Source organism: Neopsephotus bourkii, unplaced genomic scaffold, assembly GCF_033783945.1.
Source record: "Neopsephotus bourkii isolate Nb327-2 ecotype Australia unplaced genomic scaffold, CSIRO-AGI_Nbou_v1 NB_659, whole genome shotgun sequence".
Classification (NCBI taxonomy): domain Eukaryota; kingdom Metazoa; phylum Chordata; class Aves; order Psittaciformes; family Psittacidae; genus Neopsephotus; species Neopsephotus bourkii.
In genome coordinates this window covers 6168698-6183700 of record NW_026901158.1, presented here as the reverse complement: position 1 = coordinate 6183700, position 15003 = coordinate 6168698, and the positions used below count along the sequence as shown (strand labels likewise).

General features: G+C 54.9%; 2 protein-coding genes across 3 annotated transcripts; one reads left to right on the top strand and one right to left on the bottom strand.

Annotated features, from left to right (window-relative positions):
• Positions 1-1285: 1285 nt before the first annotated feature.
• On the bottom strand, positions 1286-5980 carry COQ4 (coenzyme Q4). The gene is made up of 7 exons (XM_061352891.1): positions 5909-5980; positions 5655-5836; positions 5147-5243; positions 3920-4022; positions 3118-3247; positions 2103-2196; positions 1286-1598 (listed from the first exon to the last, which is right to left on the bottom strand). Exons 1-7 carry the CDS (start codon positions 5977-5979, stop codon positions 1436-1438), a joined length of 840 nt encoding a protein of 279 aa, XP_061208875.1. The 5' UTR covers position 5980; the 3' UTR covers positions 1286-1435.
• Positions 5981-6049: 69 nt separating this feature from the next.
• TRUB2 (TruB pseudouridine synthase family member 2) lies at positions 6050-9891 on the top strand. 2 transcript variants are annotated; one of them, XM_061352889.1, is made up of 8 exons: positions 6050-6160; positions 6232-6354; positions 6422-6496; positions 6948-7009; positions 7279-7360; positions 7919-7991; positions 8408-8544; positions 8986-9891. In XM_061352889.1, exons 1-8 carry the CDS (start codon positions 6058-6060, stop codon positions 9273-9275), a joined length of 945 nt encoding a protein of 314 aa, XP_061208873.1. In that variant the 5' UTR covers positions 6050-6057; the 3' UTR covers positions 9276-9891. The 2 variants fall into 2 exon arrangements, with proteins under 2 accessions (XP_061208873.1, XP_061208874.1); XM_061352890.1 differs by lacking the exon at positions 6422-6496.
• The last annotated feature ends 5112 nt before the right edge of the window (positions 9892-15003 follow it).

Sequence of the window (15003 nt, the reverse complement as noted above, 5' to 3'; positions counted from 1 at the left end):
CCCAAAGCTCCGACACGTGTCTGGTGCGGAGCAGCACGTTTCCGGGTTGGTTTAGGGCTAAACGGTTCTTTTCATCTCGACCAGCGCAATAGGACAAGCACCACGCTGTGTGTTAGCAGCAGCTGAAGGATGTGTTTATATGAGATCCTTTATGATCTGCTCGAAACAACCCCAGAGGCCGAAAGAAAGGCACGAGCCTTGGAGGCAAACACAAAGTCTGGCTGATGGGGACAGGGATGGAAGGTGAAAACAGGGAGTTGGGGGTGCAGGAAGGAAGCAAGCCTCTGTATCCCAATGCCTGCACCTAAACCTCCTGGGAGGGAGCAAACCCCTGGCTGCAGTCAGCCCCTGCGCCTGCCCCAGGTGGAAAGACACATCCCCACAGCCCATCCTGTATCCCATCCCCATCGGTGCAGCCATGCACCCAAGCCATCCACCACCACCGCAGACAAAGAGCAGACTCAGCTGGAGCCAGAACGGGGCAAGGTTCCACATCAGATCTCCCCCGAGAAAGGGAGACGGGGTGGAAGGAGATGAGTACGGAACCACAAGCTCCACATTGGCTTTTATTAAGCAAGACGGAGTTTCGACAGCAAACCCACACGAATGAAGAGCCCTTGGCTGTGTGGCTCCATGCCCTCGCATCCCACAGCTCTGCACCCTGCTGCTGGAGCCCTCTTTAGTTAACCCAGACAGCAATCAGCTCCCTGATGCTGCACAAGCAGCCGCCGTTTCTGCACCCTCAGGATTCAGCTCCTTGTTCCCAATCACATCATTCTGTTGGCCAAGGAAGGGCTGATTCCTACTGAAAACCCAGCACAAGCACGTGGATTTCAGCATTTCTGATGGGGGGGGGACATGGCAGATCAGGATCAGCTCTTGAACAGCCAATTCAGCAGGGATAATATCCAAAGGTATTTCCCTGCCTGATCTCCAAGGCATGAAGCACGTCAGGATACCAGTTAGGCACCAGCAGAAGATGGGATGTCCCTATTGCACACACCAAACCTGCCCCTGGGCTGCTCTGTAAACCACTGCTTTAGCTCCAGCCCAGGGCAACCCCAAGACTTTAAGCCTGAATCTTCCCAGGGGAAGTGGAAGAAGGGATTTATCCTGAGCCCTGGAGCTGCAGGAGGACAAGGCATTGCTGCAGTGTGTTGTAAACCAGCTCTGCTCCATCCCCATGCCAGCGTTCTGGAGCATCAGTACCTGAGCACTGCTGCCATGGGAACCAACACAGCCTTGCCTTGAGTCACCAACAGCAAAAAGAGGTGAGTTTTGTCACCTGGCCTCTTGGCAAGGGAAACCTCAGCCCTCGGGTCCATGTGGCTGGAATCAGAGCCCCGCTGCGCTCGTGGGCAGGAGGAGATGGAGCACGCAGGGATGGTGCTGTCTGCCAACGGGGATCCCCTGTCCCCTCCCTGTACTTGAGCTCTCACACACGCACGGCCGGGGGAGGGAAGATGCCCATCTCCTCCCGCAGGGACTCCACAGGCTGCTCCCAGCGCTGCTCGTAGTACACGTTCAGGATGCAGCTGGCGTTGCGCCCGCTCCGGATCGCCCAGGGAACCAGCTCGGTGGCCAGGACCTGCAGCTTCCTGCAGCAAATGGAACAGGAGGCGACAGCTCTGATTTCCATGCTTTGTGGTGGGTTCCCTCCTCCAGTTCCCCAGTGCAGGCAGGGGCCAAACCCATGTGTCCCATGTACCCTCCTGCTTAACTCCTAGGGGAAGCTAAGGCCCTGGAGAGGACATTGTGCCAGGGAGGTTACGGTCAGCAGCAAACCCAAGACCAGAACTCAGGTTCTGCAATGCCCAGACTGTGCTGGGCCACCAGGCAGGGAATGGCCATCAGCGTGGTGAGGGTCCTGCTGGCCCTGAATACCTGCCCAGCCAAGGGCAGCCAGGCCTGGGCATTGCCCTTCCCAGCACAGGAGACTCAGTGCTGGAAGCAGACGAAGCACCAGGCTCTGCCAAAGCAGAGGTTCACAAGACAACCCCTGATGGAGTCCCCCCTGCAGCCTCAGCAGTGTCCCCTCTGCACCCCCGGAGGACACCGGGAAGCATCACCCAGGCTGGCGCATCCCCACCGTGAGTGCCTACCGTGTGCTGAGGTGGATGGGGCCGAACGCCGCTCCCAGGACACACATGGGCAGCCCCGTCTGGATGGCTTCGAACCACTTCACCACCACCTCGCCTGGGAGGGAGCAGAGAGGCTGTGAGCGAGCAGGGCACCGGGGGTAAGGGCCAGCCATGGGGTCCTGCAGCACAGGCTGCACCATCCGCCCCTTCCCAAGGGTGGCCATGCACCTGTACCCTCTGCCTCCATGGCAGGACTTGGGAATGCTTCCCAAGTGTGCCCATGGCTTCATCCTGTGCCAGGATGTGCGCTGCTGTGCATCACCCGCCAAAGAGGGATGCTCAGGGCCGCCGTGAGAGCAGCACCCCACAGCCATAGAACCACAGAATCGACCAGGATGGAAAAGACCTTTAAGATCATTGAATCCAACCTTTACCCCAGCACTGCCAAGGCCACCATTAACTCATGGCACCCTCATCGATGTCCCATGAGCTCGGGAAACACCTCTGGGCTCCCTGCACATCTTTAGCAATGCAGTAGCTGCATCCTGATCCCACACATGGCTCTCCCTGTCCCTTGGGACAGGACAGACCTTTCCACACGCTGCCAGGGCTTGGGCACAGCCTGTGTCAGAGCCCCAACGTGCCAGCTCCCACAGGCACCAGCAGGGCTTGACTTGCAGCTTGCTACTGAGTCAGAGACAAAACGAGGGCAAAGGACACGGCAGATGTGGAGATGAGGAACAACCCGGAACCCCCAGCTTGTGCCTTCACCCGCAGCTTGCGAAACATGGTCCCCCCGCCCTGTGTCCCCCATCCTGCCAGGCAGCAAACACCCATCAACAGCACCTCGGGCTCGGGCTGAGCATCTCCCAGCAGGGAAAAGGTGACTTCCTGTGGCCTCCCGGTCACCACAGAGCCAGTGGGGCACTGCGCCATGGGTCCAAACCTCCTCCCACACCAAATGGGGCTGAGATTGAGGAGTCCAACCAGCCCAGCACTACCGTGGGGTTTGGCCCTGCAGCCCCTTGCTGCTCACCCAGCATGTTGGTCGGCATGCCCAGGAGGGTGTGCATCACGTCATGGACCTCTCGGTATCGCTGGATCACGTACGCCAGTTCTTCATCATCCACAAACTTGGGTGGCATCCGGGTGTCCGGAGAAACCTTCTGCAAATCCAAAGGGGTCCGGTGCAGCCCCTTCCAGACCTCAAGTCTGGCTTGGTTTTGGCTGAGGTAGAGTTAATTTTCTAGCAGCAGGTACAGTGCTATGGATGGGATTGAGGATGACAAGAACCCCGCTAACACACTGATGGTTTAGTTGTTGCTATGTCGTGTTTACACTAAGTCAAGGACTTTTCCCCTTCTCTTGCTGCCCTGACAGCGAGGAGGCTGCGGAGGCACAAAGGACACAGCTGGGACAGCTGATCCCAGCTGATCCAAGGGATATTCCACACCATATGGTGTCATGGTTGGAACATAAACTGGCTACTGAGCAGGCTGGGCATTGGTTGGTGGTGAGCAACTGTTTTTCATTTGCATCACTTGTTGGGTTTTACCTCTCTTGTTATCATCATCATTATCAGTGGTTCTCTCCATCAGCACAACTCCCAGTCCCCAGTGACAGGAGGAAGCATCATTTACATAGACAAAACCCAAGGTCTGCTCCTTGGTGACAAATCCAGCATCATCCAACACCAGCATCCATCCCATCTCCCCAATCCCTCACTCCTGGAGGGTTCCCCACACGTTCCTCCATTGCTCCAACCTCCCTCTAAAGCCAATCTGTGCTCCCAGGGACACAGTGTTAGGGTTAGGGTACCCTCTGAACCCCACACTCACGTTGTCCTCCAAGAAGCGGACGTACTCCCTGCCCAGCGACCCATCCGGCAGCCCCCGCAGCCGAGACATGTCCAGGGTGGAGAGACGGATGCGGGGGCGCTCCCTGGAAGCAAAACACAGCTCAGTGAAACCCCTATCCCGGTCCTGGAGAAAGGGAGTCCCTGTAAACCCCATTGCCTGCCTCTGCCCTTCCTCACACGGACAGCACCATCCTCATCCCTGCTGCTGAGGCTGGCACACAAACTGCTTACAGGCGCTACCCAAAGCCTGGGCAATAAAAGAGCTTTCACCTTGCACCCCTGCAGCAGCTCTGGTTGGGAAACACCGGTGTCCTCTGCACTGAACCCTTGCTGCTGGCCAGAGTCAGAGCCCTTCGGTGTCCCTGCAAAGCAGCCTGGGCTTCAAAGGAGCAACACAGGGCAAGGAGCAGGGGGATTTCCCTTGGTGCCTTTGCTGTCCCCTCTCCTCTGGGTCCCAGCCCCATCCTGGTGCTCCAGGTGCTTTGCTGGGTCAGTGCACGGAGCCAGGACCAGGCTGCTCTGCACAAACACAGGGCAAAAGGCAGCTTTTCTCCACCTCCTACATCCCAACGGGACATCCCAAACGCTACACAGGCAGCAGCCTTGATACGTAATGAGGAGTGGGGAGAGGCGAGCAAACAAGCAGTAGGATTCTGGTTAATAAGAGGCTCATGAAGTCCCTCCTGGCCCTCAGCCCTGCTGCGCTCCACAAGTCCCTGTGGACATGGAGACAGAAGTGATCAAGGCTTAACAAGGAAGATGGGAAGTGGCCTCGTTTCACAGCCTGGGGAGATGCTGCAGGCACCAGGGAAGCAAGCAGGGAGGTGTGTGAGGAGCAGGCAGACCAGTGCAGAGGAAGCCTCCGATGTGGAGATGCAGCAGCAGGCACAGGGGAGAAACCCATGGATGTGGGGGGGTTTTATCAGTGCTCAGCATCCACGGAAGCCTCCCCTGCGCCTGCTGCTGCATCTCCTTGCGCTGGCACCAGCCAGTTCCAGCAGTGAAGCAGAACAGTGTGAAACAGGGCTGGGCCCAGCGGCTGCTGCTGCTCTCACCCTCAGACTGCCACAGGGCTCTTGTGATGGAGTAAAACTGGAGGCTCAGAGCTGCCAAACTCCTGTGCTCTCCCTTCACAGGGCCGTGCTGGGCCTCGTGTCTCCCTCCCCACCACAACCCACAGGGCCAGGGAGGGATGCGAGGGACGCACTGGAGGATGCGGTAGCCTTCGGGGTGATGCCTCATCTTGTCGCGCAGGTTGGGCAGCGCCAGGCAGCCCGTGGTCTCCCCCAGCACTGCCACCATGTCTGAAAGAGAGGGCAGAGAGTGACCCAAGCGCTGGTTCCACAACAGCCCCTGGCAATGGTGAGCAATGGGGTTGGGAGCAGGCTGCGGCCAAGCAGGGACCCACAAACCGTGGATCTTCAGCCTCGGGGGGGGGGCTCTGCCATGGGGCCACCCGCATGGAGGGATGCAGGAGCAGGCGTGAGGCCTGGGGAGGGGACCGAGGAGGAATGAGATGGGGCTGGGTGGCACCGTGGGGAGTCAGGAGAGCACTGGGGGGTGTTCGGGGTCCCTCAGCCCCTCTTTTCCACTGCTCTGTGCTTGCTGCACCAGTGAACGCCTCCCCCAACAGCAGCAGGAACACAGAAACACGCAGGAGAGCGGGGATGCTCCCAAGGGCGCTGGGTGTTAAGGAGCTCCCTGGCTGCGCTTACCGTGTCTGTAGGGGTCATACAGAGCCATGGCTGCCGAGCCGGCCGCCAGCAGCGCCTTCTGCAGCGGGCTGGTGGGGATGTGCCCGGGGTACAGCCGGTAGCACCCCCCATCCCCATCCTCCTCCTCCTCCTCCTCCCCGTGTCCTTGCCGTGCCCAACGCTCGCTGTGCCTCAGACCGGCGCTGCCTGCGGGGAGGGGGGGTGAGGACCCGGCCCGGGGCTGCCCACGGGGAACAGGACCGGGGTTGTGGCACTTGCCTGGGGCACCGGAACCCGCCCGCAGCAGCGGGGCCCTCACCGCCGCCCGCAGCAGCAGCGGCAGCATCGCCTCCAGCCCCGGCGCCGGAAGCTCCCGTCGGGGCTGCGCGACCGGGGCGGAGCAGAGCGGAGCGGGGAGCGCGCAATGGCGGCGGGAGCGGTGCCCGCGGGGCTCTTCGCCGTGTACAAACCGGCGGGGGTGGCGTGGGGCCGCGTCCGCGACGCGGTGGAGACGCGGCTGCTGAGCGGTGGGGACCGGCGGTGGGGATCCCCCCCCCTTCGGTTACCGGCTGCCCCTGACCCAGCGCTTCCCTTGCAGAGCTCAACGCAGGCCCCGGCCGCCCCCTACCGCAGCGCATCCGGTTCCTGCCGACCCCGGGCCGCGATGGTGGCACCGAGCTGGTGCCCACCCTGGTGCCGGTGCTGGCCGAGCACCCCCTCGGTAAGCGGGGCCTCGGGTGTGCGGGGGGAGCCCCTCCGTGCGGGCTCTGACGCGGTGTCCGTTGCAGTGCGAGGCCCGCGGTTCAGGCGGCTGAAGATGGGAGCCGGGCACCGGCTGGACGTGAAGGCGTCGGGGGTCTTCGGTGGGTCCCGTCCCCGGGGCACCGCGAGGTGATGGGAGTGCGTGTGGGGAGGAGGCGGCGGGCGCTGGGCCCCAACCCCAACCCGAACCCGAACCCTCTGGGCTAAGACGTGGGAGAAAAGATCCCCCAGGACCCCAGCAATGGCAGGAGATGGGGGCGACCCCTTCCCCCTGCACGTGGGGCTCTGCTGGGGGGCACCAAGCTCCCACCACTGAACCCCATCGGAAACGGCCTCACTGAGGGTCTGTGCTGAGGGTGGAAGGTTCTGGGGCAAGGGGAGAGCCCCGGTCACAGCCTTGCAGGTTTAATGAGAGGGGGTGGTTGGGGGGCTGATTGCAGGGCCCAGATGTGACTTCTGATGGAGATGTGGCCCTGATCAGGGCGGGCAGCGCCCATCAGTAACTTCCCATGTGGCTGAATAACGGGTTCCCTCCCTTCTTCTGTGTTTCAGTTCTTGGCATAGGCCATGGGAACAAGCTGCTCACCGACCTGTACAACTGCCACCTGAGCAGGGTAAGTGTTGGCTCTCAGCAGCCTCAGGATATCCAAGTGCAATCACATTTGATTCCTGCCCCGGGGCACAGCTGGGCCTTCGGACCTTCTGCTTCGAGCCTCAAACCCATCAATGCTTTTGAGAGCTTTTTGGGTCCAGGACTTCATCCTTCCCGTGAGCAGAGGATGCTGCTGGAGCCTGCACCTCCTCACAGCACCATGGCACGGTATTGCTGCTCAATAACTTGGAGTGTTTCTGTGCTCACTTGCACTCTCTGCCTTCCTTCAAGGCTTACACCGTCGGTGGGCTGTTCGGCAAAGCCACCGATGACTTCTCGGACACGGGGAAGCTGGTGGAGAAGACGACATTTGGTAAGGAACTGAATGGATGTGGGTTTAAAACTACCAAAATCCGAGCACCAAAGAGTGTGCCGCCTGCAGGGTGAATTCCAGTGCTAAAGGGTTCCCTGCTTTCTAGGCGTTACATTTACATGCAGCCCACGTGCAGGGTGAGGTGTTAGTCTGTCTGTTTGTAAAGACAGCCACAGCACAAAGCCAGGATGAGTCCTGAGCGCAGTGATTGCTGCTGGAGTGCGTGGGGCCCAGAGCTCTCCATAAGTCACACTCAGAGATAGGGGTTAGAAGCTGTCCAGTGAAACTCTTCAACACCTGATAAGGGAAAACTGGAGCCAAGGTTTTGAAATCAGTTAAAGGAAATGATTCCTGCCTCTGTGGTCAAGCACTGCTGCTCTGTGCATCCCCGTGGTGCAGCCAGAAGTGACTCTGCTAAAGCCACCTCTGGCACTTCCCATCAGCCTGGTCTGATGCCTGCAGGAGGAGCAGCCGTACCCTGACAGCACATCCCATCCGCTGCCTCTTCCCAGTTTCTGGAGGGATAATGGAGATTCCTTTCTACTTTTCTATCTGCAGATCATATCACAAGGGAGAAGCTGGAACGGATTCTCGCTGTCATTCAAGGAACGAATCATAAGGCCCTGCTGATGTAGGTATCCAACTGCCATTTGCTGGTCCTTAAATGAGATGATCTTGTTTGCCATAATCAAAGCCTTTAAAGGTTGGAGTGCTAGACAGGAACAGAGAGAAGAGTACAGAGTGCTCTGTACTGCGGTGAGAGGTCACAGTTAAGTGTCCTTATTGTATCCTGAACATCCAGCTATTTTAGGACCCGTTAGCTGCATCAATGGGCACACAAATGTCTTGTAGACTTGACCCAGTACCTCCCTCTCAAGCTATGCCACACTGTGCCAGTACAGACACCGTTAGGATGTGTGCAAAACCTCAACACACAGATGTAAGAATAAAACCTGCAGCTCTGCTTTCTTGGGGTGGGGATGTTTTTGAGTCCCATCAAATGGAAGTGCTCAGTGTCAGTGCTGCTCCCTTTTGGTCTTGTTGCAGGCATTCTAACATCGATATGAAAACACAAGAGGCCTACGAGCTGGCTGTCAGAGGCTTGATTCGCCCCATGGGGAAAAGCCCTCCCATAATCACAGCAGTCCGATGCCTCCAGTTTGCACCTCCAGAGTTCCAGCTAGGTAGGTACCAAATATATATAATGGGGAAGCCTGTGTATGTGTTATAGCAAATAAACTTGAGTTTCTTATTCCTGCAACAAAATGCTTCCCTATCCCAATGGTTCAGTGCAGTGCATTTGTGTTGGGTTGGTTTTGTTCTTAAAGCAGGGTTTGCTTTGCTGCAGCCAGTCTCCTACTCCTCGTAAATTGGCTTATTCAAAAGGTACCTTTTCTTATCCCCTTTGAAATACCTCTGTTTCCACATTACTCCTGTATCTATGGGTTTGTTTCTAAAACGTTCACTTTGGTGGGGGTTAGGACACTCTGAAGTATTCCAGAAAACCCCAGTCCCCCTGTGCTGTACCTTAAACAGCCTCTTCTTCCAGACCAGTTCTTCAGCACGACTGGGATTGATGTCTGCATTAACAGGCAAGGGCTGAGTTTGCCTCTCTGTCCCTCCAGAAATCCACTGCATGCATGAGACCCAGCAGTACCTCCGGAAGGTGGTCCATGAGATAGGTCTGGAGCTGAAGTCATCCGCGGTGTGCACACAAGTGCGCAGGACACGCGACGGGGTCTTCACGCTGGACGATGCTCTCCTGAGGAGCCAGTGGAGCCTGCAGAATGTTCGCAGTGCGATTTGGAGCTGCCAGTCCAAGGTGCAAGCAGAGATAGAGAGAACGTTGGGCCATCAGGATGACAGTGCCCTGCCTCAGCTGGATGCGGAGGCGGCCCACGCTGCCGACAGCTGAGTGCGTGCAATGCAGGGAACATCCACAAGCAATCTCTGGAGCACCGTAACGCAGCTGCACGCTGACAGGGTGATGGGCAGCAGTAGGAAGGAGGTTAATTGCAGTTCGCTTCCACCCTTCTTGAGATGGCTTGAAGCAGGGAGGCAGTTTCCCAGTGACAGGCTGTGTTATTTTCTTCAAGCCTTGCAAACAGTTCATTAACAGGAGCGAGCTGTGCCAAGATTCCTGGTGACTTTGGGAACATGAGGTTGCTAACGGATATCAAACCCCATCCCCAAATTGTTTAGCAGCAGGAAACAGCGCCTTGGAGAGCTGCAGTCACTTGATTGCACAGATTTGTTTGTTCCTTGCAGCGAGCAGCAGAACTTACCCACTTTGTTTTCCCTCTGTTGTCCTAAAGCATTCTCTTTCTATTAGCCCTGCTTTCAGACATTGAGGAGCTCAAAATCAGACTAAAAGAGGGATGTGCTGGAGGGAACGCAGCTTACACAAAGCAATGCAAGGAAACAGTTATATCCAGAGTAGGCGTGAGCGATGGGAAAGTGCCTTGTAATAGAGATTGGTGTGTAAGATACACAAGAAATAAAACTGAAAGTGCCCTAAATGGGAGGATAAAGGGGAAGAGGCTGGTTCTTGGCTCTACTCATCCACCAATACACTGACTCATTCAAAAAGAGGGTGCTTTCCCCCCTCCCCAGGGAACCAAGGGTGTTTGGAGGTCTCTGGTATCCTGCTCTGCAGCAGCTCCATGCAGACAGCATGTACTGCCTGTCAGTGGAGCTCTGTAATACCACTTGTTCCCCGTTAGCTCGTTACAGCTGGGTCTGACTTAGCAGAAACACTTTCTAAATCCAAGTTAAAACTGAAGTTACAGTTCATACTGCACTCAATACACTCACTATTCCTCCAGCTGACAATTAGTGAGTATGGAGATGTATTTATAGAAAGCAGATGATTTGTTCTATTCCTCTCCTGCATTTGGACAAAGCCCAGCATTATCCCATCCTCCAGATGAGAGCCACTAAGGTGCAAGAGGTAACTTTGGGAGGAGCAGTAAAGGGAGTCCCAGTGAAGTACCTGTGTGTGCACTCCTGTCCTGGAGCACCCCACACATCATTAACTTAGACCCCAAATCATTCAGCTGTGTTTCCCTGCTCTGCACAGAGCAGCAGTGGAGTGTAGGTGCCACCACGTGGCACAGGGCCATGGGACTCCCCAAGGGCAGATTGCTCATAGCTCACTGGTTCTGTAAGCATTCATCATCTGTGGATGAGCTGGGATCAGGGCACCTTCCATGGACAACTGCCTTGTGCTAAGGGAAGCTTAAACCCATCACTGCAGAAGTGTGAGCTCTGGAGCCAGGCACTTGCACAGCTACAGCTGCAAGTCTTAATCATAGAACCATAGAACAGTTTGGGTTGGAAAGGACCTTAAGATCATCCAGTTCCAACCCTGCTGCCATGGGCAGGGACACCTCACACTAAACCATGTCACCCAAGGCCTCGTCCAACCTGGCCTTGAATGCTGCCAGGGATGGAGCATTCACAACCTCCCTGGGCAACCCATTCCAGTGCCTCACCACCCTAACAGGAAAGAATTTCCTCCTTATATCCAATCTAAACTTCCCCTGTTTAAGTTTTAACCCGTTACCCCTTGTCCTGTCACTACAGTCCCTAATGAAGAGTCCGTCCCCAGCATCCCTATAGGCCCCCTTCAGATACTGGAAGGCTGCTATGAGGTCTCCACGCAGTTTCTCTTCTCCAGGCTGAACAGCCCCAAATCCTTGTGCTCCTACAAGGAGGGGAAGAAAACGTGGGACTTCTCAGTGCTTAAATACCCTTCAGCTGCTTTGGTAATGGAGAATACTTCAGCCCCCATGGCTTACACCTAACACTAACAGAAGGAATTTGTGTACACACATCCCATTGCGAAAAAAAAACCCCACTTCCAGTTGGGTGTGCCATTGCCAGGCCAATATTTGGGTTGGAACACTCCAGGCTAAACTGGTTCTTCCGCACACAAAATACCAGCCAGAACAGCAGTGGGCATTTGAGAACAAAGAGAGCATTTCCCAGTCCTGGCTACCTTGTGATATTATTCCTCCCCTTAAAACTCCTCCTAAAACACTTAGCAAGGGAGGGGTTATGGTGGGGAGGAGACACCTGTACCCCAGAGAGTGTTCTTACATAGCCACAGTAAAAACCCTCCAGAGAAGCACAGCTGGACTTGCTGGAATACACCCCAGGAGACACAGGCTTTGTCCATCCACTGCTTTAGACCCTTCCCCACAGCTTTTGTGGCAGAACAAGATTCTTGTCAGTGATGCTTGTGTGCCTGGTCCAGAACCAAGAGCACAGAGACAATTACCTGTTCTCAGCAGCAGCCTTGTGACTGTTCCCTGGTTTCCAAGCACAGAATTGGTGACAGATTCATTTGATTTAAATGGGGAAATAAGGAGCAGAGACTGCAGCAAGAGAGCAGGGCGGACACTTACTGGTTAGAAAGTCTTTGAAAGTAGAAATGGGCAGAAGGACATCAAGCTTGAGTGAAAAAGGGACACCAGCTCCGCAGTCAGCAGGGTGCTCCATCACTTGGAACTGCCCAAAGCAGCCAAATTTAGGCTGTGCAGTCACCGTCAACCCTAAGCCTGACATTGAAACACTCCTGCTCTCCAGGTACATTCTGTGTTTAGGGCACCTCTCATTTCCACAGTGACTCTGCATTTAGAAGACACTAAAGGTAATTCTGCACCTACCCACTGCTGGGTAGTGTTGCCACGCTGGCTCCATTAAGAGTCCTCAGAAAACACTTGAATAATGGATGTTATAGATGTCTCAGAATACAGCTGAAGGATTTGTCCCCAGTTCATGCAATGGTTTACAGGCTTTTACAGTGAATTACTGAGGAATGTGATAGCTGCTTTATTCAGACAGTTCCACACAACTTCACATTTTGCCATTTGCTACAGAAATGATACAGAACCTCTAGATACCAGAGTACATAATACAGAACACTCAGAGCTACCCAGACTGGATCATAAACCAAACCACATCAGAATTCTTCCTACTTCTGAGGGCTTTTTCTTGTCTTTCAAAGCAACTATTACATTGCCCATGTGTGCCCTCACTTCCTCTATACATCCAGTAACCAAATAGCTGCTGGATGCAGTAGAGAAGCAAAGACTCCATGGGAACAGTCTTAACACCAACCACCTGGAATTACAACCTTTCCCATAAAGGAATACTGTTAATCAGGTAGTAGACAAGTTATCCAAAGCCCTACATCCCTTTCCCACAAGCAGGAAACAGCTGATAGATTCAACTACTTTCATGTTCAAAGCTTCTTGGAAAGAAGGCTGTTAACCCCTGCTCTGTTGCAGCTCTACACACATACTTCCAAGGCCACCTTATGTCCGTTCTAAACCAATACAACAAAGCGTAAGAGCTCAGTAACAGTCATTTCTGCAGGACGTGGCAGTCTCGAGGTTCAACACTAGTCACTAAGCTCCAAGTCATACTCGGGGTAGAGCTGCTTTGTAGTAACCCCTCGGATAACAGCTAGAAAAGAAAGAAACACCATTGCTTTCACGAAGCAGAGATCAGGTCAGTCAGAAGAGTTTTGTTTGCATCCCAGTAGCCCCTGTCCCACAGAGCCTCCCACAGCAAAGAACCCAGCAGCTTCTCTCTGTCTATATGAAAGCACCATCAAGTTCTTCAATAGATTTCCCCTTCCTCACCCAGTTTGCCCAGCAGCATCTGCCCAGCATCTTTAATATCGTTATATTCGTGGAGCAGAGAGATGTGCGTCTCCAGTTCCTCCAGGCTGTAGCCTCTGTAAGGATAAAACCAGAGAGGTCAAAACAACACAGAGGGATTCCCACTGCCCCAGCACAGTGACGGGGTTAGAGGTGTCCAAGCCTGCCACCTCAAAAGCAGAGCCTGAAGGCAACAAGTTCAGTTGGCGCAAGCTCAGTTTGAGGGGTTTTGGCCACATCAAGACTTAGCAGAATAAATCCACCCAAAATCGAGCAGAAACAGGAATAGGCAGTGGTGAACCCAAGCTGTGTGTGTCTCTAACCTACAGCTAGGGAAAGGAATGAACATCTGTTTAAGCTTAAGGATAAAACAGCTTTTGGAACAACCTCTGTTCCACCATTCCCATTCTATGCTCTACCTTTTACCCTAGAAAATACCACCCCTTTGCATCCGGTACCCCAGAGGCTCCCTCCTCTCTTTCAAACCAAGCAGCAATCTTATCTCAACCCAGTTGCTAATAAGCAGCTGCCACAGTGTGTCATCAGAAACCACAATGACACGGTTGCACTACCCTGTAATGCAGCACCCATCAAGCCAAAGCATTCTACAGGCCACTTGCTTGCCTGGCAAACACCTCAGCTTCTTGATATGAAGGCTTAACCCGCTCGCCTCAGGCACAACATAAGTGGAGCCTTGATCAAGATGGAACAGGAAAGGAAACAGTTTTATCTGGGATAAATGCAGCAGGTCATGCAATTCATCATCTCCATCTTAACTCCCACAGGAACAAGCTTTCCCAGGGTTGTGTCATCCTCATGGTTAAAATTATCCATTCCCATATCCACATGAATCACCTCAACAGCATCTGGGGTAAAGTTAAAACCCTCTTTCGCAAGCTCCCGGTCAAACTTGCTTTGCTTCACCAAATACAGCAGAAAGAACTCCCTCCTGTCTTTAACAGGCCCCATAAATCAAACCCACACCATAACCAGCACTGCAGAGCACCATAAAGCCAGGCTCACAGGAGGTCAGCTCTTGGCTCTAACCCCCGCATCAGGTTGTGTTTCAGAACAAAGGAGGCATCAGAGTGAACACAGAGCTTGCCAAGGACATACTCAGACAATAATTGTGCAATTTCCTGGTCCAGAGCAAGGTCCTTCTGCTTCAGCTCTTCAATTTCATACTGGAGGGATTCGTTGTTGTCTCTGTTGGGTTGGCAGGACCTTGGAGATGGGATCTGTGGAGCACAGAGAACGTTTAACACTAACTCAGGCCTGGATAAGATGCTGGGTGGAGAGCACTAATCAGAGAATACTTGATGTGTCACTGGATAAAAGTTAAAAAGGGATGAAACACCTCCTGGGCAGGGAGTGGTGGGAAACTGGTGAAATATTTACTTGTTTGGCAGTATTAGCCTGCTCCACGTGGTATTCATGGGATCCCAGCCTGGTTCGGGTTGGAAGGGACCTTAGAGCTCATCCAGCTCCAACCCCTGCCACAGGCAGGGACCCCTTCCACTGGAGCAGCTTGCTCCAAGCCCCTGTGTCCAACCTGGCCTTGAGCACTGCCAGGGATGGGGCAGCCACAGCTTCTCTGGGCACCCTGTGCCAGCGCCTCAGCACCCTCACAGGGAAGAGCTTCTGCCTAAGAGCTCAGCTCAGTCTCCCCTCGGGCAGGTTCAAGCCATTCCCCTTGGCCTGTCCCTACAGGCCCTTGTACCAAGCCCCTCTCCGGGTTTCCTGCAGCCCCTTCAGGCACTGGAGCTGCTCTAAGGTCTCCCCTTAAGGCTCTTTCCCTTCTCCAGGCTGAACCAGCCCGGTTCTCTCAGCCCACCCCCAGCGCGGGCGGGGACTCACCGGTGACTTGAAGCCGGCAGCGCCGCTCCGCCGGCCGCCACCGGAGGCCCTAGCAAAGCAGAGGGGACGCGCGTCAGAGGCCGGACACCGGCGCAGCGAGGGACAGTGAGGGGAAGG